The sequence below is a fragment of the Microchirus variegatus genome (genome assembly GCF_963457635.1).
Source record: "Microchirus variegatus genome assembly, chromosome: 16".
NCBI classification, from domain to species: domain Eukaryota; kingdom Metazoa; phylum Chordata; class Actinopteri; order Pleuronectiformes; family Soleidae; genus Microchirus; species Microchirus variegatus.
Window position 1 is genome coordinate 4635125 of NC_139817.1, and position 26448 is coordinate 4661572.

The following is a 26448-nucleotide window of genomic DNA, read 5'->3' on the forward strand; positions in this document are numbered from 1 at the left end:
CCGGGTCATAATATCATCTCACTGAGTGCAACGGCATTAAATTACAACCGCACACGTACAACGGTCAGGTACGTCATACATCGAGTCAAAGCTGAAACGTCGGGTAGTAATAACCAATCCATCAGCGTGTCCTTTGGCAAATAAATACCTCGTAATCGGCTTCGGTCTTTCTGACACATACACACACACAGAGGTAATCCTTTGCCATGAGAGCAGAGACAAAACATATTTTCCAGAGGCTTAAAAAGGCCGTGCAGAATCTGAGAGAATCACCGAACAAACGCCATTCTTTCTACCACACGCACAGAAACACTGAGGTATCACATCTGAGCTTGAATCCCCTCTACTATACAGTATATTGTTGTGCTGAATAATTGATCATTTTCACATTGAGATGGTAATTTATTATAAAGGAGGTAGGAAAATACACTGCCAGGGCTAATCGGTGAGTATTCAATGACTAAATTAAACGACAAGTGGACTATTTTGAGTTTCTTAACTCCATATAATGAGGAAATCATGAAAACAGCATTTTCCAAGTGAATACAAAGTTTTTGGGGTTTATAAAGTACATATTTTCATCCTTTTTTTGCTATATTGCGAAGAAATTGCACTAAAGTTTAACCCAATAGGTACAATAGTACTGCAAAATGACAATATCCGTGAGGAAAAACATGAAGCAGCAGGTGATGGATTCTGCTGCTAATTTCTTTTGTTTGTTTTTGATCCGGTTAAACGTGCCACAACCCGTCTTCCAAACTACAATAAAACGAATGTTTTGCAAAAAGTAATACCTACCAATCTTGAATTGGCGTTTACAGTAGTACAAGTTTCCACGGTGTCCTGTGAAAATGCTCAATTTTTTAAAGCTATAATACAAAGTAATTGTCGTCAATTTTAAGCCAATAAGCACAATATCAACACCACCATTTCGCTATTTGCCTGTGTTTGTTTTGGGCCTAGTTTTCACATCCACAAAGCTTTTGGCAAAGGGGGAAATCAAACATGAAGCAGGTGATGGATTCTGCCCAGCAGCAGCTTCCAAGTGCTTAACCATTTAAAATGGATGGAGAAAATAGCACAAGAAAAAAGGACATAAAAATAACAATAAGCGTCATCTTCTTCTACACCACAGCTGAGTTTGAATCCTTCTAACAGAAATCAAAAAATATGTGGCTGTAAGTGATGCACAAGAGGAAGCGAGTTATAGCCCCTAAAACACACACACACAAACAAACCCGGTGATTATCTGCTAAACCGGAATAAATGTGTTTCACGGAGTATAATATCCGAGCTAAATGACTCCTGTAGTTTTCCATCGACTCTGCGCGGAGCTACGACGTCTCGGAGTCTCTTCACTGAATACCAAGTTCATTCCCTGATGACAGAGGCAGCCTGTACGAGAGCGTTCTCTTAGCCGACACAAAAACGCTAGCTAACGGTCAGAGCTAGCCGCGGCTAACCGGGGGGGGGGGGGGGAGAGACAACAACGGGCAGCCAGGTGGCGCTCGTGAGGAGAAGTCGCTCTAAATATATGTATAAAAAAATTATCCCGTCATGAGCTCGTATTGACATAATAGCAGTCCCGTGATGAAGACTCGAGCTGCCCGAGGTGTTGGCTAGTTAGCTAACGCTAAGCTACCTAGCCAACCTAGGTGGCTAGGAAGTGACAGACGCGGTCTCTAGTGTAGCAGAGGCGGCTGTGCCTCCGCCGCCGCCGCCGCCGCCGCTGCTGCTGCTGCATCACCACCTTTCTCATTTGCACGGGGAAAATCGATGCCAGTTCCCGGTCCGCCTTCTGGGAGAAGCCGCTGTAGCAGGTGTCCTCATGTCCAACGCGAATGGTTAAATCCCCCTCCTCTCCGTAAAAGTGCTTCGGCCGAGCCGCCCACCGTCCGCTCAGAATCGCCAAGGCGTCACAGCAGCGCCGCGGACGCGGGGAGGATGTTGATGAGTGTCCGCTGTGTCGGACTGCAGCGACGGACTGACTGACTGAGCTGCTGCTGCTGCTGCTGCGCTCGCTCGGTGCTCCAGCATCGACTACTCAGCCTGCCGAGTTAGGGACTGTCTGTCAATTTCCTTTACGCAGAATTTTTTTTAGGGCCGACGTTCTGCCAGATTATGCTGCTCCGTCAAAAAAAATTATATTTTCCGTATTTTTATTTTTTCGTATTTCGCTAGCCTATAAAAATGATATCTTATGGTTTTACACTTACACTTACAGTGATAATAGAGTGAGTAGTGGCATAATATGACTACATTTATGAGTGGGAGCATTATTTGATAGGGGTGTTATTGGTCTATTAGAATGTGCTACCCCTGAATTCTTGATTATAGATGTAAAAAAATAAAATATATATAATATAATATACATATAATATATTATATAATATACATATAATATATTATATAATATACAATAAAATATACTCCCCTTAATCTGACAGAGGAGTACTGGTATAATATGACAAAATCATATAATATAACATATTATATACAACATACAATATAATATAATATGACTCTTAGTTATTGAAGTAAGCGGCTTCTTCGTCATTTTTATGATTTCATTACTTCATATCAAAGGCCACAACTTTCTAATTATTTTTATTATATATTTGAGAATGTAATTATAGACGCAATATGCACTTTAGCATAGTAAAGTTACTCATCAACCACATATTTGTACCGTTGAGCACAAAAAATATGCTTTTTAAAAGCAAGCTATAAAAAAAGATACATTATTATATATTCTACTTTCATTGAGTGAACATATTGATATCACATCCAAAAACATACTACGTGCAAAGTTTTATTTATATATATTTTTATTATTATTATTATTATTATTATTACAGTCTTGTGTAAAGTCCAGTTGGTTTGCTTCCATCTTACATACTGCACCTTTAAACCAATAGTCAGACAAATGGCCAGAGTGACAACACTTGACACAAGAGACATCAGAGTTAGAAATTCCGCTGATGTTTAAGTCATGTTTTGGCAGCTTCTGTATGTGCAGCAGCAGCAGCAGCAGCAGCAGCAGCAGCAGCAGCAGCAGCAGCAGCAGCAGCAGCAGCAGCAGCAGCAGCAGCAGCAGCAGCAGCAGCAGCAGCAGCAGCAGCAGCAGCAGCAGCAGCAGCAGCAGCAGCAGCAGCAGCAGCAGCAGCAGCAGCAGCAGCAGCAGCAGCGTTCACTTCACTGCCCGGGGCCTATACATCATGCATGGTCCCTGCACAAAACTGAATAATCTCATCAAACGCACTCTCCTCTATCAAACGCAGCATGAGACGTGTGGTCCAGGAAGGACTCAGTTTATCATATCAGTGCCCGAGTGTAAGCCACAAGCTTTTTTCTCCCTCCCTGGTAACAATGACTCCTCTGTCTTCTTTTTTTTTCTTTTTCTTTCCGGACCGAGAGACACACTGCTGAATATGAGACAGGTGTCACTTTGCTTTCAGGAGCGTTTCTTTCTGGGGGGTTTTTTTTTTCCCTTCACCCGCGGCCAAGAACGCAGCTCCCAGCCAAGAGCTCGCTCGGCTTTCTCCGCAAGTGAAGGGTGTAATTTGTTAAACCTCAGCGATGACACTTCACCTCCCGCTGAATCGCTGGGCTGTCCTGCGGCGTGGACTTGGGCGCGGGGCCACAAAACCTGCTTCAAAGACTCGACGAGACCCACAAAAGGTGACGCTCTGCGGGAGAGACTTCAAACAAGGGGCAGAGAACAAGTTCGACCGCATAAACATTAAAAACCCACCATTTTCACCGTATAGGTACAAATTATGGGACTGAAGCAGCAGTAAGTGGCTGTGGAGGGAAAAAAAAAACGAAAACATGACGATCATCAAACAGTTTTAAAGTACTGTCTGGGACGAGACACTCAAATCATCTTTTATGCGTTTAGCGCCAATCGAGAGCTCTTGGACAAGGTTGTTGCCTCCTCTGCCAATTATCTTCTCTTTTTTAGACAACCGACAATAGTGGACACAGCAGACGTCACATCACCGTCGCTTTAGCTGTAATATTAGCTACTCGCGCTATGGAAAGTGCTCTGCTAACCTCAAGTAGCTTCCTTTAGCACCTCTACCGACAAATTACGTTAGTATGTCTTCTGTGCAGGGGCGATTCTAGAGTCTGTAGGGGCCCTAAGCAAAAATTCCCCAGGGGGGGGCCCTTCCTTCCAACCAGTGTTCGTCACCATTATGTTCTAAATAATCTGACACAAACGAAAAATGTATAAATGTACGAGTTCAAAATAATTTTTTTTCCAAAATGAATGAAATAACATGGAAAAACCTTGTCATCTAAAAAGTATGTGAAAATATAAATGTAAAGAACATTAAAATACTGTAAATAGCTTTAAAAAAACTATATAAACTTAGTAAAAAACATTACACTGTAAAGAACCCACATTATAAAACAATATAAATACATAAAACAATAAAATACTGTAAATAACTGAAAAAACTTATATAAACTTAGTAAAAAAATATATGCATTACAGTGTAAATAATCCTCTTCATTTTCCAACTTGCAGAACTATAACTACACACAGGTTAAAGTGAGGTGGGGCCCTTTAAGGGAGGTTTTCTACTGAGATGTCATTGCAAATGGCCCGTTGTTTTTTAAGGGGTACGGGGAGGCGGCTGGTCAATGCACATTTCAGTAAAAACCACAGACAACAGCATCCAGCAATTTTTTTTGTTCAGTTTGGAGACAACTAGCACTACAGAGTCCATCAGCCGGGGTTCCTTTAGCTGCCTCTGGCTGCCGCATCAGGACCACTTAGGGTGTCTGACTTTCAGGAAACCCCATCAGCGAGTGAATTAGCGGGCAGCGAGCGGTGTGGTGTTGTAATCAGTGTGAAAAAAAACCAAAAAAAAAACCTCCTCTTCTGATGGGTATCACAGTGAGTCAGCCTCAGAATGGAGGCCTGATTGGGTTTGATGGCCTAGTCAGTGAGGGTGAAAGCAGACTGAAGACCGACCTTTTTAGTCTGGCTTTCAATCCATTTATTTTTCCATTAACTTGTATTTTAGTCTCCTACGTTTACCGAGAAGTGAAGATATGATGTCACACAACTCGTGTTTTCCTTACAATACCAGCACGCAACACAGGGTTATTAACCCAGATTAAACGTTTATTTGACCCTCTGTGGGCAATGGAAGACAGGCTGTGTGTGTGTGTGTGTGTGTGTGTGTGTGTGTGTGTGTGTGTGTGTGTGTGTGTGTGTGTGTGTGTGTGTTCTTGTACTTGCAGCATACTGAGGACCAGTGAGGGTTTTAAACCAACAAAGTGAGGTAATTTTTATGGAGTGAGGACATTTTGGCCGGTCCTCACTTTGTTTTCATTGAAATCACTTCCTTAGGTTGCTATAACATGCTATACTCAATTTGGCAAAAATTTTAATTTGGACGACTTTTTCTCAAATTTTGGACCATAATTTTTTTTTTCAAATTTTGGACCAAAAATTTTGGGTACATTTTTTTTCACATTTTGGGCGACACAGTATAGAATGACGTTTTTGTCAAATTTTGGACCAAAAATGTTGTGTCAATTTTTTTTTTTCAATTTTTGTGTAAATTTTTTTTCAAATTCTGGGTCACATTTTTTTCAAATTTTGGGTCAACAAATTTGTTAAGATTTTGGGTCAACATTTTTTTTTTTAATTTTGGATCAATTTTTTTTTTCAAATTTTGGAAGACATAATATAAATACATAAAACATAAAATAGATAAGACATACATAAAATAGTATGTCTTCCAAAATTTGAAAAAAAAAATTGATCCAAAATTAAAAAAAAAAATGTTGACCCAAAATCTTAACAAATTTGTTGACCCAAAATTTGAAAAAAAATGTGACCCAGAATTTGAAAAAAAATTTATGACGTTTTTGTCAAATTTTGGACCAAAATTTTTTTGTCAAATTCTTTTTTAAATTTTGGCCGACATAGTGTAGTATGACGTTTTTGTCAAATTTTGGACCAAAAATTTTAAAAATAAAATAAAATCGAAAAAGTTTTCTAGCCCTTTTTCTCTGGGGCTCCACCTGCAGACATTTTATGGTACTGCAACCAGTAGTTCTTTGTAGATGTCATTCATGAAGTAGATATTTGTAATTGTGTTGATTTATAAAGTGGAAATGTATGCAGCAAGTACAAGAATGTGTGTGTGTGTGTGTGTGTGTGTGTGTGTGTGTGTGTGTTCTACCAGTGAGACAATATTGTATCATGATCATTGGTTCTCTCAATTACAAGGTACATATACTCGAGCGCTCAATGGTGGATGAAGGGGGTTTACGAGACCGGTGCTGCTCTCTGGGTTCACGGCGGCAACAGAAGCAGAAGGAGACGCAGCAAGTTAACATGCGCTCGTCGTCCAACTCGTTACAGTACAGGCTCGGTTTGGACCGAGACAATTTGAAAACGTACGGGTTTGAACCGTACCGTGTTTGTATTTTGGTACCACTTTGGGACCCGTCGTCCTCGTGGAGGCCTATATCCTAAAGTCCTGGTCCTCACGAGGCAGCAGAACCTCTACAAAGTAAAGTTCAGGGTTAAGATGTTTACCTGTGGTTAGGTTAAGGTTTTGTTTTAGGCTGTCCAAATAAATCCAATCCATAAATCTCTGTGAGGACATTTTTGTAAATTCAGGTGGTCCTCACATCCAGTCACAACTTAAAAATAACTGTTTATGGGTTAAGACCTGGTTTAGGGTTAAGCTTTTAATTGTGGTTAGGTTAAAGTTAGGGTTAGGCATGAAGTGGTTATGAGTTAGGACTTGGATAAAGAGTTAGAATTAGGGTTAATGTTAGGGTAAGGTTCTGGTGTCCTGGTATTGAGACTTTTTGAGTTTGGGGTTAGAATTGGGTTTAGGTTTAGGGTTAGGCATTTAGGTAAGATGGTTAAGGGGCTATAGAAAGTGTGTGTTCTTGTATTTGTTACCTCTTTAGGACCTGTAGTCCTCACGGAGACCAAAACCTGGTCCTAATGAGGCAGAACATCATTTTCCAGGTATCTGGTTAAATTTTTAAGGCCTAAGATTTAAATTGTGCTTAGGCTTAGTCATTAATTAGTTATAGTTAAGATAAGGGATAACCCAGTGCAGTGTCCTGAGTAGAATAGCTGTACAAACCTGTGTGTGTGTGTGTGTGTGTGTGTGTGTGTGTGTGTGTGTGTGTGTGTGTGTGTGTGTGTGTGTGTGTGTGTGTGGTTGCAGTGACCTCCAGTTTCCGCCCGTAAAACCGTGACCGAACCGTTAGCGTGTTTGATGAAGTAGCGACGCCGCTGACATTGCCGTTTCCTTCCGCGGAACGGTTTTAGTGGAACAGGGTTCATCACGCTGTTCCGACACCGACAGTCCCAGAGCGCCATAGACCGTTTTTTTAGCAGTGACACACTTTTTTTTATATATATATATATATATATATATATATATATATATATATATATATATATATATATATATATATATCAGGACGACACAGATAAAAAATAATACATTAAAAAAACATGCTGATAATGAATGATGAATAAAGCTAGAGAGAGGATGACATGATGATCAGTGGTTCTGGAAGAGGAGGTGGGAAATAACAGGTCTCTTCTGCCACCCGGTGGTTTGCAGAGGGATTGTCAAGCAAAATATTTCTTCTCAGACCTCACATTTTAACACATAATTTTATCCACTTTCTCTCAATGTTAATATCCACAAATAAGGAAATGCACTGGTAAAAATAGCCGTAGGGTGAAAAACTAGTTAAATTTAAGTCATTATTTGGCTTCAAAATAAAGTTCTAGTCAGTAAATAAATAAAGCAAGTTTAAAAAGAGTTTAAAAATGGAAAAATACATGTGTTTATTTCATCGTACAGACTTAAATTTACCCTTTGAAAACGCGTCAGATTGAAATGGAAATATTTCACAGTTCCTATTAATGTGAAGACCTTGGACCACAAATAAAATGAGGTTTTCTAGTTTTTAAATCGTAAAGATTTATACGTCTACTTTACAAACTGTAACATTATTCAGATTATAGACACTACACAGGCACTGAGCGCCTCATTGAAGTTTGCATTGTTAGCGTCCGTCAGAGGCGAGAACCTTAGAGACATAGTGACTCGGACGTCCTGCCTCAGTCACTGCGTCTCTTCCTTCCTCTGACGCCCCCTGCTGCTCTAACCTTGTCGTCGCCGTCGCTTCCTCAGAGCTCCACCGTTCGGAGGTGGCCGCCGCGCGCCGAAACGGCGGCTAACACGCTCGGAGGCAGACACTCGGACTGCTCCGCGGTGCAGCCGCAGCAGGACCAGTGGGGTTTTCCCGGGTGTCCTTTGTGACTGTGACCGCAGCCTTTAAATCCTCCTGCGGTCAAAGAGACGTAGTGGAAGTTCACTTAAAACGCCAGGTTTTCTGGGTTGCTAACTTTGTCACGCTCTCTCTCTCTCTCTCTCTCTCTCTCCCGCTTACCTGGCATTGTTCCCGGGCAGCCGCAGCGAGCCTCCTTGGATCCCCCGCTGGAGCAGAAGGAGCAGCAGTGGAAAGTACCAGCGTGACGCCTCGTCTTCCTCTTCACGTTCAAGGTGAACGGCGAACCCTGGACACAGAACACACCCCAAAGTGTAAAGCCATTAAATATCACTTAAACTATGAAAACATGCTTCTTCTTTTCTCTTTTTACCTTGACGTGTTGAGCTCGGACACAAACCCACACAGAGAAGGTCCCCGGCTCTTCGGCCGTGTAGGAAACGCCGTAGGATCCGTCGCCGTTGTCGACCACCGTCGCCTCCACGGTGCTGCGGGGGAGGAGGGGAAAAATTAGCCGTAGAGCATCATGAAAACATCACACATTTAAACCGGAACTCACCGGTTCTTCTTCTCCTTGTCGACGACGCTGACGAGGACGTGCTCTCCGCCTCGCGTCATCTGCTCTCCGGCCGTGTCCCGGCACACCAGGGTGAAGTGACCGCGCTGACCCTCTCTGCCCAGGTGAAGACCTGTGGAAAGGACACGGTCAGTGTTTATACCACACACACACACACACACACACACACACACACGCTAACAGCCGACATCAGCCACTCCCCCCTCTGAACATATGGCAGCTGCTGCGTCAGGTTCGTCGTCTCAGTGTTTCATTAGATCGTCACGCTGTGGAGACACAGATCCGTCCGTGTCATCTGCTCATGTTTCGCTGTTGTTGTTGTCGTCGTCGCCGTCGTCGCCGCGTTGTCACGTCACTGATTAATGCGCGTTTAATCGCATGTTTGTCGTCCGGTGACTAATGAGCCGACGCCGCTGCGTCTTCATCTGCTCGAGGCGGAAAGCGCCGATCAATCAGCGTCTGGTAATCAATCCTAAACGTCATAAAAACAACGACGACTGCACCGTAGAGGAAAATTAGACAACGTTCTGAAGTCACGTGTGGAATAATCTCCTTTCCCAGCTATCACAACATATAACTCTGGGTCAGAAAATGTCAGAAAATGTGGAATGGCGTTCTCAAATGTCTCGTTTTTGTCCACAAGACCCAAATTATTCAGTTTTAACGATTTCTTTGTGACACGGAGCAAAGAAACCAGGAAATATTCACATTTAATACGCTGAAAAACCTGAAAACTTAGCTTAATTAGAGGGGAAAAAAAAAACCAAATTGATTAATAATAATGCAGTCTCGCTTAAAAACAATAGTTCCCCCTGTAAAAAAATCAAATTCACAGCAGTAAACAACTTCCCTTTTGCTGTAAATTGTAAAAACGGCTCCAAAATACCAAAAATTATGGTAAATACACAACAAAACGGCTTTGAACTCATGTAAACTCTGAAAATGCAAACTTTTTCTCTCATATTTAAGGTAAATTCACCCTTAGGGACACTTAGAATATGACTTACTGGTCCTTTTCTCCCTTTGTCGGGTGATAATTTGAGTGATAATTTGCATTCGTTGCTGCACTTCCTTCATTTTTGTGTGCATTCACTGTATTTGTCCACTTACCAGCGAGTGTTTTTGCACAAACACTGATATAAATTGTACATATTTGTCCGAAATTCACCTTGCTGGAGGTGGTTTGAAAACAAAAACACCCTGAGGGTGTTTAAATAAAATCATGTGGTTTGAAAATATCCTGTGGCTGCATGTCACTCGTCTCCTGTACTGTGTGTGTGTGTGTGTGTGTGTGTGTGTGTGTGTTTGTAAACACTGCCTCAGTACGTGGTGTGCAGCCTGCAGGCCTGTTGAATCACCTCCACATTCCTGCAGCTTTGCAGGAATGTTTTTGTCCTGCAGTCAAAGCGCAGAGGAGGTTAACGACAGTCTTTAACGTCTCCAGACCACGACGCCTCACGGCCTCGTTTTTAGAGCCTAACGCTAACCCCTAAAGTCTCTCCTACCTTCCCCTTCGATGGTGCACTTGCTGAGGTCCACCGTCTTGGAGCTGATGACCCCGACCACCGGGTACGCGTCCACCTCGCCCGCCGGCTCCCCGGGCACGAAGCGGATGCCGCTGCAGTCGTCGGGCGCCACGGCGGCCGGGTGGGGGTCGTAGCTGCTCTCCGCCAGGTCGGTCAACCTCCTCAGGGTCACCCCCTTGGCGCTGAGGACCTCGGCGTCGGAGCCGCAGCTCAGGAGCCGCTCGGCGAAGTCCACGCCTCCTCGCACGTCCAGCAGGGCCTGTTTCAGCTGAGCCTTCTGCAGATGCAGCTGGTTCCTGACCGGAGCAGGAGGGGGGGGGGTCAAGCTGTCAAATTAGCTTTAAACACCTCTTACACACTAAAATTAGAGGGGTGTAGCAGCAAATTCTGAACCCAGATGGAGCTGCTGGGATGTTTTTGCACACTGCTCACAGTATGGTAGAATGCAATGTGGTTTTTTTTTATCATAACAAAACATCACCGTACACAAAAGAAAAGCATGGAGTGCCTCAGGGATCTATCCTTGGACCGCTACTTTTCTCAAATCTCTGTTTTGATTCGACTTTTACTTTTTTTACACTGGTTTAAATTCAAAAGTGAGGTTTAAGGAGACCAAGTTGTAAAAAAAGTAGGATTTTTTAAGAAACATTCACGGCTAACAGCTATGCTAAGCCTTAGCTGTATACATGAAACACCGCGAGTCACGTGGCATAGTCAAAAACACATTTACGGTCAGGATTTAAACATTTTTTTTTACCAGTAGGAATAGATTATGTGTCAATAAAATTGTTTATTGTTATTAAAATACTAATTTGGGCTGGAACTGGTCAGTGGTTAATCCACTTGACCAAAATTGGACCAATCTGAGTCAGTGCGTTTATTTTGCATGTTAAAAGTAAAGTGATTTTAGCCGGACTAAGACAAAAATCAGCAAGCAATACAAGTTAGTCCGACTAAAATTGAGCTAGACTTAATCGGACTATCATACCTGGATAATGCGACTCATAGTCCGATTACTCCTGAATCTATACGTCTAGTTGCCTCGGACTACAGCCTTAGCGCGCTTGTAAACGTTAGAATACATTACGTTTGTGTTTTATGGATACGAGACGATAAATCCATCGAACATATACAAGTACATATCTGTTTTTCCTTCCTCTGTTGATTCTGCAAAAACCAAGAAGTCCCCGTTTCTCATCGACAACCACAGAGTTGAGGAGGTCAGGTTGGCAGATGTTACTCCATGTTGACATTGAAGGAGAACCTCTTCAGGTCTTTCGTGTACTACATACCTGCGCTGGACGTGGATCTCCTCCAGGCGGCGCAGCAGAGACAGGCAGTGAGCTTCCACGGCGCTGGCGTAGCCTCGAGCAAAGGCTCTCACCTCACTGGCCGTCGTCTCCACTCGTGCCTGCAGAGCCTCCTGGGATACTTCCACCTGTTGCACGAGAAAGTGTATATTTAATAAAAGTCAAATAATGCTCAGGTAATAAAAAAATACGGATGCACCTTCTGCACCGACTCCTCCAGACGATCCAGGAGAGGCCGCAGGCGCCCGGACACCAGCTCTCTGATGCGGTCCCCGTGGCGGTCGGCGACGTCGCGCGCGGGACAGCAGCGGTGGTCGCGGTGCAGCGTGGCGGCGCACTCCAGGCAGACGGCGAGGTCGCACGGCGGACAGAAGAGGCGGAGCTCCTGGCCCGGGTGGAGGGGGCAGAGGACGGGGCGACAGAGGCGCCCGCGAGACTTCAGCTCCTTCAGAGTCTGCACCGAGTGAGACGACGTCCTCTTCTGCCGCCTGGTGGAGAGAACAGAGGACAACAAACGGTGACCTTTGTGTGAAGCTCGACATAGAATAGAAGACGGCAGAATTCAACTAAACTAAACTACAGTATGTTTATATGTGTCAAATAACATGGATTAAAAGTACAATCTCAGAAATGTCCATTAGAGATTAAACTACAGTATGTTTATATGTAGAGCAGCAACGATTAATCGATGAATGGACTATTAATCGATTACTAAATTAATCGCCAACTTTTTTGATTTGAAGCTATTTTCATGTTTAAAGGTGCCATATGTAAGAATGTGGCCAAAAACGGTTACTACATTCAAATTCCAAAATACAGAGGTCTTTTAGGTTTCGTTTTCTGACGTAACTGGCAACCCGTGGTTGCTCGGCAGCTGAGACTCTACTGACTGCAATGATTGGTAGACGGCGGTAGATGGCGCCACACGCCAAAACATGATTTCAAAACATAAAACATAAATATTTTTTTTAATGCAAATATTTTGTCTGTACTGTTGTTGTTGGTGAGTTCAGTTTGTTATATGAACATTATTCCTGAGTCTCTGTGACATATTAGGAGGATTTTAAGGCCAGTTGCTTTACATTTATTACATAATGCACCTTTAATTGTTTGATTATTGATTAAAACAAGATTTTCCAGCTTCTTAAAAGTGATTTTTTTTCTGGTTCTACTCGATTAATCGTGAAAATAATCGACAGATTAATCGATGATGAAAATAGTTGTTAGTTGCAGCCCTGGAACAGAAAACTCAAAGTGCAATATTTGACATTATAATAAAAATATGGCTTTAACGATTATTCGATTAATTAAACCGATTAATCGACGGCGAACAGAACCGTCTCACCTGTGTGCCTGGCAGCAGAACTCGCACAGGTTGACGCAGCAGACCTCGCAGCGGCTCTCGGCGCCTCCTTCCCCGCAGAGGTCACATCCCAGCGGGCCGTCCGTCACCAGAGTCTCCAGGAAGACGTCGTCCAGCGCCAGGTGGTCGGTGCTCAGTCCGGCCGGTCCCGCCGGAGGCAGCTCCACCTCGGAGTCACAGTCCGGACAGAGCACCGTGACAGTGCCGGTGCCGCCGACGCCGCTGCCGCTGCCCCCTCCTCCTCCTCCGTCTTCTCCCCCGGCGAAGACACCGAAAACGGCTCGAGCTGAGCGACACAGTCCGAACAGAAGGTGTGGAGACACGGGAGGATTTTCGGGTCCCGGTACAGGCGTTTGCACGCGTTACACACCGCCCTCGGGTTCACGAACAACGCTCCGTTGCGTTCGCGTTCCGGCGTCGACGAGTTTTCTTTCCGGTCACTGCGCCGCGACATTCCTGCTGTTTTCGCCGTTTAGTTGTCAGAAACAAACCCCCCTCCACTAAAGTCCACTATAAAAACACTTTAAAGCACTGTGACGTCTACTTTAAACCGTCTACGATGTGATAATAATTCACTTTTACGTTAAAAAAGAAAAGAAAACTTTATCGTCTTCAGGGGGACTCTGTGCTGCGTTCACGCTCCGTGGGACATTTCACACTCGCACTCACCACCGACCAATGAGGGACCTCACCCCGCCTGGAGAGGTGGTCCCCGACACTTTACTTCCAGGCTGGGACCCGAAGTGTCTCCCTCTACTGGTGGGAAAGAGATTAGCACATTGAGAATCAGAGCACAGTCGGTGTTTATTATTGCCGTGTACACATACAAGTGCATTGAAATAGAATAAAATTAGAAAAAAATATTTATTATTTATTACACTCATTTCATTTTAACATTTTTTTTTATCCTATTCTATTTTTATTCGATGTTTATAAGAATAATTATGTCTAATTTCCTCGAATTCTTTTCTATTCTAAAAAAGTGCATACAGTAACACAAATACAACATATGCACAGAATAATGGTCTCTTTTTTTGTCAGTCATTTCCATCCATTCTCAGCGTCTCAGTTTTCAGCATTTGCTTGCTTGGCAATCGATTTCCAACTCGAAAATTGTGCATTTTCTTCAATAAATGTGTTGTCTATCTAGGTATGTACACAGCGTTGCATGTTGGCAAATTAAAGGGCAAAAAAACCGACAACAACGCACAATGCTTGTCACTACGAGGTGACTTAAAAACAGCAGACGCAATTGTTATTTTCCCTTTCAGCACTCGTGTTGTTTGCAGAGCAAATATGCAACTTAGAGATGAGCTTCCAACAAGGTGTGGTGCCTTGTTTGCACGGTTAAAACTGTGTTTTTGGCAAATAAAACCTTGTCTGAGGTCAATGGCAGAGTCTGTCACTGTAGACGATCTGCTTCACAACCAATATTTTCTTACGCTGTCACAGTGTGACGTCAAGTGCTCATTCAGTCCCATAGTTTCATTTCTCAGTCATTTGTTAGGTCACGTAAAAGACGCACAGGACGGCGATCGTAATACTCAGGTGAAGTGACGGCAGCAGCGATGAGGCCACGCCGAAGGTGAAGTACGACTGTTCCGCCACACCAGTCTCTGAAGAAGAAAAATATATTTATTTAAAATAACAATCATTTAAAAGCAAGATTAGCTGCCGGCTACACTAGCTAAAAACAAGAGTAGCTGGCAGCTACACTAGCTAAAAACAAGATTAGCTGCCAGCTACAGTAGCTAAAAACAAGAGTAGCTGGCAGCTACACTAGCTAGCAGCTACAGTAGCTAAAAAATAAGAGTAGCTAGCAGCTACACTTGCTAAAAACAAGAGTAGCTGGCAGCTATACTAGCTAAAAACAAGAGTAGCTGGCAGGTACACTAGCTAAAAACAAGATTAGCTGACAGCTACAGTAGCTAAAAACAAGATTAGCTGGCAGCTACAGTAGCTAAAAACAAGAGTAGCTGGCAGCTACACTAGCTAGCAGCTACAGTAGCTAAAAATAAGAGTAGCTAGCAGCAAGTGGCTTAAAGCAAAACTAACTAGACCTGCAACTATTTTCTTAAATTGAATAATCTGTCGATTATTTCATTTGGTCCAGAAAATAAGTAATAATTAATCTAATAAGAAATTAAGTAATATATACATATATGCATATATAGATATTAAAAACAGTTACTACAATATCAAGTCTATTAACAATATAATGTAATCTAACTTGACAAATACAAGACAAAAAAAAAAAAATTGATTAATAAGCAAATTTGAAGTCATACCTGTTAAACGTGCCGTGGCGACCGAGGTCACCAGGTCGTTTTCAATCTTCAGCAGGTAGGTGCCGCTTTTGTTGACAGGCTGCAACGTGCTAGCGAGGCTGTATATTCCGAAAGGGCTTTCGAGCATGGACGTGTCCCCTTGCAGGAATTCGTGTTCGGCGGTCGTCCACGTCACGTTGGGCTCGGGGAACCACCGGGTCGCCTCGGCGACTAGGGCGTCGTCTTTGAGCGTAAACGTGGGGGCTGTGAACGCTGAAACGATAGAAGTGGAGTCACAAATCCAGACAAAATAGACAAAAAGTGAGTATAAGGGAGTTGAAGGGTTATCCAATTTGACAGCATGATACCTCAAAATATATATTTTTTGATAACTAGACATGTTTGTCAATCTAAAGACTATAAAATGCCCATAACAAGATCAATAAACATTAGCTATATTCTTTTCACCACAAGCTAACAGCTACAGTAGCTAAAAGCAAGAGTAGCTGGCAACTACAATAGGGGACCGTATCTATGTTCCCTGGGTCCTATGTTCCCCGGGTCCTATGTTCCCCGCTTTGTATGTGACCGGGGAACATAGGACCCTTTCTCTAACCCTAACCCTAACCCTACCCTTTTTCAAAAAAAGGGTCCTATGTTCCCCTGTCACATACAAAGTGGACCTTTTTTGGGAAAAACGGGGAACATAAAACCCGGGGAACATAGGTACGACCCCCTAGCTAGCATCATCTACAGTAGCTAGAAGCTAGCAGCATGGACATAGCCGCCAAATCTGCAATCTGGATCAGATGTGGATGAAACTTAGTCTGATGGTAGAGTGTCTGGTCCTGCATACATATATCACATTTCATCATTCGAATCCGATGAGTTTTGATAGATATATACTTTTATTATCATTATCATTTTATTTCGGGGAGATTCTTGCCAAAATGTGCACACGGTAAGTTGCTAAAACTAGGACAAACTCACAGATAAACCATGAGAACATAACCTTAGTTGAGGTAATAAATGCTAAGTTGGTATGATGATGAGTGTTGACATTTCTCTAAAAAAAAGAATAATTTTCAAAGCAAACGCATTGAAACCGGAAAGACGAGCCAATCTACCTGCCGCTCTGAGCGAGACGGTGATTCTTCCTCCGCCCTGAGCGGAGCTGATGCTGCAGTAGTATTCGCCCTCGTCGTCGCGTCTCACCTGCCTCAGCAACAGGGAGGCGTTTCCTTGGATCAAGTCGCGAGGGAAGAGCTGTGATCTCCCTCTGAACTGCGAGTTCTGATTCTGGAGGTTCGCCGATCCTTTGGTGTGCTTGTAAACGTACCCCGATATTCCCGACTTCTCCCAGGCGACGGAAACCTGGGTCAGCTCGAGCAACGGCAGGTAGCAGCTGAGAAGCTGGTCCTCGCCAAGATTCCCGACGGGCGCCGTGTTCGTGCTCAACGCGCCGAACGGGGCTTCTGTCACGGGAGGGGCGCAGAAACAGATTCACGAAAAATGAAAATAGTTTAGCGATTAGCATTTGAAGACGCTGCAATGTTTGCTGAACACTCTTGAGTGTCCATGAGTCTTACTTGAGAAGACCAAGCATAAGATGAGAACGATGAGAAGGGCGAACACGAAGATGATGATGATCATGCTGAGGGAAACACAAAGATGGAAACGTGTGAAGTAGGCAGTCGTCATTTCACAGTAAAACAGGCAGGATTCTTGTAGATCAGGGCTATTCAACTAGCTTTTTGGAAGGCTGTCCAGCCAGTGGGCCGGTCAACCCCTGTACTACTGTATTTTGTGTTACACGTACAGTAAACGGATACAAATATATACAAAATGTTTTAAATTATTTAGCACATCTTTAATGAAATTGCTGCTAGTTTTGTGCTAAAAAGGTAAGCAACAAAACCACCAACATTCAGGTCACCAAACAGTCCCAATTGGCTCTTGCAAAATTAGAGGTAACAATATAAACAACATTAAGGTGCAATGGCCACAATAGGCTATTTTAGCATGGCCGCGGGCCGGTCCAAATTGCGTGAAGGGCCTGATCTGGCCCCCGGGCCTGAAGTTGAATAGCCTTGTTGTAGATTGTTGTTCAATAATACTAGACTCGTAGACTCAAATTAGCTAGTACTCGATCATAGATATGTTCTGTAGAGCAGCAAACAAGTCAAATTAGAGCGATCAATTACAAGAAGTACCAACACTGCACTGTTGTAAGAGGCTAAACAAGCTCAGAAGCTACAAGAACAAACTCTTTAATGTTTAACCTTTCAGGAAATATCATAGGTTACTATTTGAAATCCTAGAAATAGCCTGTAAGAACTTTTAAGTTTCCGTGGGAATAACTGATACTATAACTGATACGGGCTAAACACAATCGGCTCACGTAGAGAACATACTCAAACCTGATGACCACACCTGCAGAAGATGATCCTGCTTAGAATGCCCATGGCTGCTCCAAAATAAAAGCCCCCAAGAAGGGAGAAACGATCTGATCCTGTGGTTTAAAAACCCCCCACAAATTCATGCCATTTCCCCCGAATATCCAGACTCCGTCTGAGAGGAGCAGATCTCTGCTGCCTTTGGCAGAGTGACAGCCTCCTGTTTTGCCTGTTAGCTCCTCTCACAACACCATAAGTCAATATTACCTTTAAGGCGTAGGCCTCCCACTTGTTGACACACTGTCTCGGTAACTAGTTTTCTCATTAAATGAATGGCACCAGGCTGGTAAAACAAGTCCCGCACAATCATCTGTCATGAACCCTTAAATCTCCACTGTATGTCTAAATAGAGGTAATCGTTTATTTGGACGGCATCGTGGGGACGGTATATTGGGTTCTGCCGACTGACGAGATAATTAACATGGCTCAGGGCGAAGGAATGCAAGGAGCACTTTACTCAAGGTGAAGTAATTTTACGATCAAACATCGCGACACACCCCAAAAAAGAGATAATCTGGCAGGTCAGGCTTGTGTGTTTCGACTCAGTACCTTTACCTGGTAGGCAGGGTGTGGGATGTGCCCGATGGCCGTGTCAACGAGATACGTAGCGGGATGTTGTACCAGTCCGGCGACAACAAACGACATTGAATGTGACACAACAGAATATATATATACAAATATCATGCGTTTTTAATGTAAAACCAAGAAGAACCACAGCTTTTGAGGAAGCACAAGTGACAGAATTTCAAAATTTCAGGTACATACAAATCAAAGATAGTTGGCCCAACTGTTGACCCAATCTGGCCTTTTCGACAATCGTGGGTGCCTTCCGATTTGGGAAACGGATGCTGCGTACTTTTATGTAGAACCATAACTTGTACAAACCAAGTTGACCAGCCATGACTTCATCCACAGATAACAGCTATCGTGGTCCCTTCCGATTTGGGAAATGGATGTTGCGTACTTTTATGTGGAACCATAACTTGTACAAACCAAGTTGATTCTGTCTTCTCAGCCATGACTTCATCCACAGCTTTGAAATGACAGTCCCCCCTCCATGTCTGGTAACATTCTGAAGTCCCGTTAAATCACGCAAGATTCTGAGAATCTCCGTCCTGGAACACCAAGTGTGCGGTCCTGGCACGCTAGACTGGATCGTCTAGTCTGCGTTTCCTCAGGATTCCTCTAGTGTGGAACAGACTTAATGTCACACGAAGTGTCCATCACAAAACATCTTTAACGTCTTTACTTTAAAAAATCAACGAACAGCGATGTGTTTTTTTCACAGAGCCAGTACAGGAGGGCGTCGCACCGCAGGTCGTTCCAGTTCCTGTTAAAGTTCACCCTTGGACGGAGCACCGCGCAGTCCTCTTGGCCGTAAGCCGGATCTCCTCTGCCGTTATCTGGTTGAAAGGTCTGCCAAAACCTAGAGCGAGATATTCAGGGAGGTCAGGAAAAACTCAAATGACCACTCACTCTTCTGCTGCCGTACCAGAGTCCATTGAGAAAATCATTGAAAAACTGCTGCTTCATCAGTACGTTCAATTGTGTTATCTTGTGACTTTGGTGAATATGAGTGAATCTTCACTTATATTCACCCAATTGACACAAACTTACCAAACAAGGCAACAGTAGACCAGGAACTCACCGTGTCCCCAAAAGATAAATATGAATTGATTTTCAATGGACTTTGGTGCGAGGGAATGAGTGGTGACAAACTTCAGTTTCCAGTAGGAAAGGGCCGACTTAGACTGTGTTTATTGGCTTAAATCAGTTTCCCTGTAGGCAGCTGTTTGAACGACGATGACACATTCAAATACAAACAAACAGCATGTTAGTCCACAGTTTCATTTGACAGTATTCGTCTTACGCCAGAGTGAGAGGTCTTCCGTCCGTCCAAATCCAGTCACCCTCGGTGACTCTGTCCGTCAAGCCGATCCAAATGTCGTGCTTGCTCGTTTTATCGACAAATTTCTGTTCGAGACACACAGAGGAAAGAAACTAATGCCTGTATTGTTTTTGATCATAACACACAGGCTATCGTCAGGCTCACACAAGGAGCTATTGACATCGCAAGTTAGCCGAGCTACTGTGTATTGACACTGCAGTGAACAGACAGGTTTGAATGCATCAGCAAATGCAGCTCAGAGTGTATTTAAGACATAACTGTTTCAAAAGATTGGAGTAAAATCCAAATAAAACGTTGTGCACGCATTCGTCAAGGTGACGGACGACAGGACCAGTTGCACCTTTGTTTTTATCTCGACAATAATCTCAATATCTGGAGAATAACCTGATTTTTCTCTAGTTATAGATGTAGTTAATAATTTAAATGTTGTACTATTTTAAGAATAAATTGTTCCCATTATGCCAGCAAAAACAAAAACTCAATAGTGGAGGTGACAAACTCACTTTACCTGTTCATCAGTGCTGTCGATGGTCACCAGATCAGCTCCTCTCTTCCTGCAGTCACTCCTGCCTTTATCCCAAGAACCGTAGGCCGTGGAGAAGAGATAACAGGACGACTGAGCCATCGTCCATCCATCGGGACAAGTCTTCACTGTACACAACAAGAACAAAAAAAACCCACACACACTGGAGTAGCTGCTAGTTGTTGCAGTAGCTGCTAGGCTTCTACAGTAGCTGCTGCTAGAGTAGCTGCTAGTTGTTACGGTAGCTGCTAGTTGATGTAGTAACTGTTAGGTCTCTACAGTAGCTGCTAGTTCGTAGAGTAGCTACGTTTCTACAGTAGCTGCTAGGTTTCTGGAGTAGCTGCTAGTTCTTACAGTAGCTGCTAGGTTTCTACAGTAGCTGCTAGTTATTTCACTAGCTGCTAGGTTTCTACAGTAGCTGCTGGTTCTTACAGTAGCTGCTGCTAGAGTAGCTGCTAGTTCGTACAGTAGCTGCTAGGTTTCTACAGTAGCTGCTAATTCTTACAGTAGATGCTGCTTGAGTTGCTGCTAGTTGATACATTAGCTGGTGTTAGAGTAGCTTCTAGTTCTTACAGTAGCTGCTAGGTTTCTACAGTAGCTGCTATGCTTCTACAGTAGCTGCTGCTAGAGTAGCTGCTAGTTTCTACATTAGCTGCTAGTTGTCACAGTAGCACTTTCTACAGTAGCTGTGAACCATTTTAACATGAATGAATTTGGTGCCTGGTGTCATCTCAAGATGTCAGTTCATGATGGCTACCCATCTACTGGTTAGCTTTTCTTTCCTTGAATATCAAATTTGCTGGTTCCAAATTTGGTGTGAGATAAAAAAGAAAAGAAAAAGAAAGAATGAATAATGATTCTCCACTTAAAAAAATGTCAATATCTGGTGCCGGAGTGTTAGATAATCGGGACGGATTATTTCCCCTCCCAAACTTCAAATATTTACACACTGCTTGCAAATACTAAATCACTATGATTAAGTGTCACGACTGAAATTAATTTCTAAAATAAACACGTGCATCAAAGCTGGAAATACGAGTCACGCTACCTGCCGTCCTGAGATAGATGTTGACTTTCCCTTCACCTGTAGAGGAGCCGATGGTGCAGGTGTACTCCCCGACTTCAGAGGGCGTCACGTTCCTCAGCAGCAGAGAAGCGTTCCCTCTGATCAAATTATCGGGAAAGACCTCTGCTCTTCCTCTGAATTCCGAGTTCTGGTCGCTAATGTTCACCGCTCCGTTGCTGTACTGGTAAACAAACCCCTCCTCTCCTTCCTTTGCCCAGGTGACCGACACCTGGTCGAGACTTTGCGTGGTCACATAGCAGCTGAGAAGCTGGTCCTCGCCCAGGATCCCGATGGGCGTTTTGTTGGCGCTCAACACATCGTAAAGGATCGCTGCGGGATGAGGGAACAGGAACAGACATGTGATACCCTAACCCGACAATATAATAAGTACGAAGAAGACACAGAGTTGAGTCACTCTACCTGCTGTTCTTAGATAGATGCCGACTTCCCCTTGACCTGTAGAAGAGCTAATATTGCAGGTGTACTTGCCGTCATCCGTGGGTCTCACGTTCCTCAGCAGCAGAGAAGCGTTTCCTGTTACCAGAGCGTCAGGGAAAATCTCTGCTCTCCCTGTGAATTGCGAGTTTTGGTCGGTAAGATTCGCAGATCCATTGCTGTACTCGTAGACGAACCCATCTGTTCCCTTCTTTGCCCAGGTGACCGACACCTGGTCGAGACTTTGCGTGGTCAGATAGCAGCTGAGAAGCTGGTCCTCGCCCAGGATCGCGATGGGCGTTTTGTTGGCGCTCAACACATCGTAAAGGATCGCTGCGGGATGAGGGAACAGGAACAGACATGTGATACCCTAACCCTAACCCGACAATATAATCGGTACGAAGAAGACACAGAGTTGAGTCACTCTACCTGCTGTTCTTAGATAGATGCCGACTTCCCCTTGACCTATAGAGGAGCTAATGTTGCAGGTGTACTCGCCGTCATCCATGGGTCTCACGTTCCTCAGTAGCAAAGAGGCGTTTCCTGTTACCAGAGCGTCCGGGAAAATCTCTGCTCTCCCCGTGAATTGCGAGTTCTGGTCGGTAAGATTCGCAGATCCGTTGCTGTACTGGTAGACGAACCCTTCTGTTCCCTTCTTTGCCCAGGTGACCGACACCTGGTCAAGACTTTGCGTGGTCACATAGCAGCTGAGAAGCTGGTCCTCGCCCAGGATCGCGATGGGCGTTTTGTTGGCGCTCATCAAATCGTAACGGATTGCTGTTGGATGAGGGACCAGAAACAGACATGTGATGGACAATATAATCGGTACGAAGAAGACGCAGAAATCTGGAGAGTTGAGTCACTCTACCTGCTGTTCTTAGATAGATGCCGACTTCCCCTTGACCTGTAGAAGAGCTAATATTGCAGGTGTACTCGCCGTCATCCGTGGGTCTCACGTTCCTCAGCAGCAGAGAAGCGTTTCCTGTTACCAGAGCGTCAGGGAAAATCTCTGCTCTCCCTGTGAATTCCGAGTTCTGGTCGCTAATGTTCACCGCTCCGTTACTGTACTGGTAAACAAACCCCTCCACTCCTTCCTTCGCCCAGGTGACCGACACCTGGGCGAGACTTTGCGTGGTCAGATAGCAGCTGAGAAGCTGGTCCTCGCCCAGGAGTGCGATGGGCGTTTTGTTGGCGCTCAACACATCGTAAAGGATCGCTGCGGGATGAGGGACCAGAAACAGACATGTGATACCCTAACCCTAACCCGACAATATAATCGGTACGAAGAAGACACAGAGTTGAGTCAATCTACCTGCTGTTCTGAGATATATGTCAACTTCCCCTTGACCTGTAGAAGAGCTAATGTTGCAGGTGTACTCGCCGTCATCAGTCGGTCTTACGTTCCTCAGCAGCAAAGAGGCGTTTCCTGTTACCAGAGCGTCAGGGAAAATCTCTGCTCTCCCTGTGAATTGCGAGTTCTGGTCGGTAAGATTCGCAGATCCGTTGCTGTACTGGTAGACGAACCCTTCTGTTCCCTTCTTTGCCCAGGTGACCGACACCTGGTCCAGACTTGCCGTGGTCAGGTAGCAGCTGAGAAGCTGGTCCTCGCCCATGATCGCGATGGCCGTTTTGTTGGCGCTCATCACATCGTGAAGGATCGCTGTGGGATGAGGGAACATGAACAGAAAACATGTGTTGTAAAATATAATCAAATCACAACAACCGTTAACCAAGACACAGCAAATCTGAAGAGACAAAACGCTACCTGCTGTTTTGAGGTAGATGCTGACTTCCCCTTCACCCATATAGGAGCTGATGCTGCAGGTGTACTCCCCTTCATCGGCGCTCGTCACATTCCTCAGCAGCAGAGAGGCGTTTCCTGTGACCAAAGCATCAGGGAAGAGCTCTGTCCTCCCTCTGAATTCTGAGTTCTGGTCGCGTAGATTTGCTGCTCCGCTCCTGTACTGGTAAATGAGCCCCTCGACTCCCTTCTTCACCCAGGAGACGGACACCTGGCTGATGCTGTGTAGGGTCAGATAGCAGCTGAGAAGCTGGTCCTCACCCAGCTTTCCGATGGGCGTTGCGTCACTGCTCAACACGTCATAAGAGGGCGCTGTGGGGCGCAAACAATGGAACAGAAACAGATCAGTGTCATTGACAGATTCCAGGCACAGATTCCAGTTTTAATGCAAATCTGACCATTTGAATGTAGTTGCTAATGTACCTGCTAGCTAATGTTGTTGTTGATACTGAAGCTGCTAGTTGATAATTTAGCTGCCACTGTAGCTGCTAGCTAATGCTGTTGTTGATACTGAAGCTGCTAGTCAAATTTAGCTGCTACTGTAGCTGCTAGCTAATGCTTTTGTAGATACTAAAGCTGCTAGTTGATAATTTAGCTGCCACTGTACCTGCTAGCTAATGCTGTTGTAGATACTGAAGCTGCTAGTTGATAATTTAGCTGCCACTGTAGCTGCTAGCTAATGCTGTTGTTGATACTGAAGCTGCTAGTTGATAATTTAGCTGCGACTATAGCTGCTAGCGAATGGTGTTGTTGATACTGCTGCTAGTTGATAATTTAGCTGCTACTGTAGCTGCTAGCTAATGGTGTTGTTGATACTGAAGCTGCTAGTTTATCATTTAGCTGCTACTGTAGCTGCTAGCTAATGGTGTTGTTGATACTGAAGCTACTCATTGATCATTTAGCTGCTACTGTAGCTTCTAGCTAATGCTGTTGTTGATACTGAAGCTTTCAGGATTTAGCTTTAACTCTGTCCTATTTTTACAGTAGGAGAGAATGCCTCTTTAGCATATTTTGAATTTAAATCTCAAACTTAATAAATAAACATAATAAAAAGCTGATTATTTAGTTGTTCTTTTGTGTTGAAATGTCTTACTTGTGAAGGCCAAGCATAAGAAGAGGATGATGATGACCCAGAATACAATGGCGACGACGACCATGCTGCACACAGAGGTAAATACAAAGACAGAAGAACTTCAGCTGATGCAAACAAGGAGTTTGACGGTTAGCTGCAGCATTTACCGTTGAGGTGGAGCGACTCATCTTTAATCCTTTATATGCCTTCAGCTTACAACGTCTTTAACGTTTGTGACAGTTATCTTCCCGTAGGAGAAGCTAACAAGTGATAAATAAGAAGGAACATTATCATCGGAAGAGGTTTAACAAGTAAAAAACAAGTTGAAAATCTATGACAGCAAACTCTTGAAGGCGCCATATGTAAGAATGTGGCCAAAAACGGTTACTACATTCAAATTCAAAAATACCGAGGTCTTTTAGGTTTCGTTTTTTGACGTAACTGGCAACCCGTGGTTGCTCGGCAGCTGAGACTCTACTGAGTGCAATGATTGGTAGGTGGCGCCACATGCCAAAAACATGATTTGCAGTCTGCAAAATATCTTTTTTTAATGCAAATATTTTGTCTGTACTGTTGTTGTTGGTGAGTTCAGAGTCTCTGTAACATATTAGGAGGATTTTTATGCACAGTTGCTTTAGATTTATTACATAATGCACCTTTAAATATTTAAATCTGACAACTAAACAGTAACTATATGAAACAACTGCAATATTTGTAAAGCAGTGGAAGTTTTAAGGAGCAAAAAAAGTACAAATAATCAATTTAGACTTTGATTTGAATTCATAATACCCACCTGTAGAAGACGATCTTCCCAAGGTTTTCCATGGCTGCTCACAAAAACCTCTGCAGGACGACGGGGGAAACGGTCCAGTCCTGTCATTTAAAAAAAGTCATGCCATTCCTGCTGAATATCCTCTCTCTCTCTCTCTGAGAGTAGACAGACCTCGTCTGAATTGACCAAAATGACACCCTGCTGTTCTGTCTGTTTGGTTTCTCCCACGACACCATGAGTAAATGTTGCACTGAAGGCGGAGGCCCTCGCACTTGTTGACAGATTGTCTAAGTCACCTTTTTTAATTACCGACACCACGGCACGGGCTGGTTAATCTGCACCAGCATGAAATGATAGACTGTAAAACACTTTGGGTTGGATTTACGTAGAGTTCTGGATTAAAAGTGAAGGTCAGGAGGGAGAATGGATGGTGCAGATAAAATGGCTTTTATTCCAAGGCTCAAACCAAACTAATGTTTTGTCCACTCATACAAAGATACCTGTGGGTTGTATATTCCATTTCTGCCCATAAACCGACCTAAAAGTATATCATTATTTGTCCTTTCTAAGGTAAAAATGACTGCACTAAAAAGCAGTGCGAGAAAGAAAAACACGTGTTATTAGCTACTGTAAAACGGTCTCTCACGGCACCTTTAACTGGAAGTGAAACTGTTTACTTTGAGGAACAAAAAAACCACATCACCCACTAAAAATAATTTCTGTGAAAATCTCGCTTGTAACTCTACATCTTCGCCTTCAAACAAAATTAAATGACACGTGAGTCATCAGTTGCGTTTTATGAACCAAACTTCAAATTTCACTCAACACCAAGGCTTTTTTTTCACAGATCCAGTGCATGGAGGCGTCACACCGCAGGTCATTCCAGTTTTTATTAACGTCCTTCTGAGAAAGGAGCATTCCACAGTCCTCCTCGCCGTACTCTGCCTCTTCATTGCCGTTGTCTGGCTGCTGGGGGCTCCAAAACCTACAGAGAATTATCAGACAGGTGAACAGAATTTGGCGTCTTCATTCAAAAGGTCACAAAAAACAAATACTTGACTGTATTGGCCTTACGT

General features: G+C 43.8%; 1 protein-coding gene across 1 annotated transcript; it reads right to left on the reverse strand.

Annotated features, from left to right (window-relative positions):
• Positions 1-8043: 8043 nt before the first annotated feature.
• trim45 (tripartite motif containing 45) lies at positions 8044-13525 on the reverse strand (the record flags this gene model as incomplete). Its single annotated transcript, XM_083902872.1, is given in 9 exon segments — positions 8044-8352; positions 8458-8584; positions 8669-8783; positions 8855-8984; positions 10378-10694; positions 11691-11836; positions 11908-12196; positions 13054-13324; positions 13327-13525. Coding segments are annotated over 9 exon segments (1752 nt in total). The 3' UTR covers positions 8044-8194.
• Positions 13526-26448: the final 12923 nt, after the last annotated feature.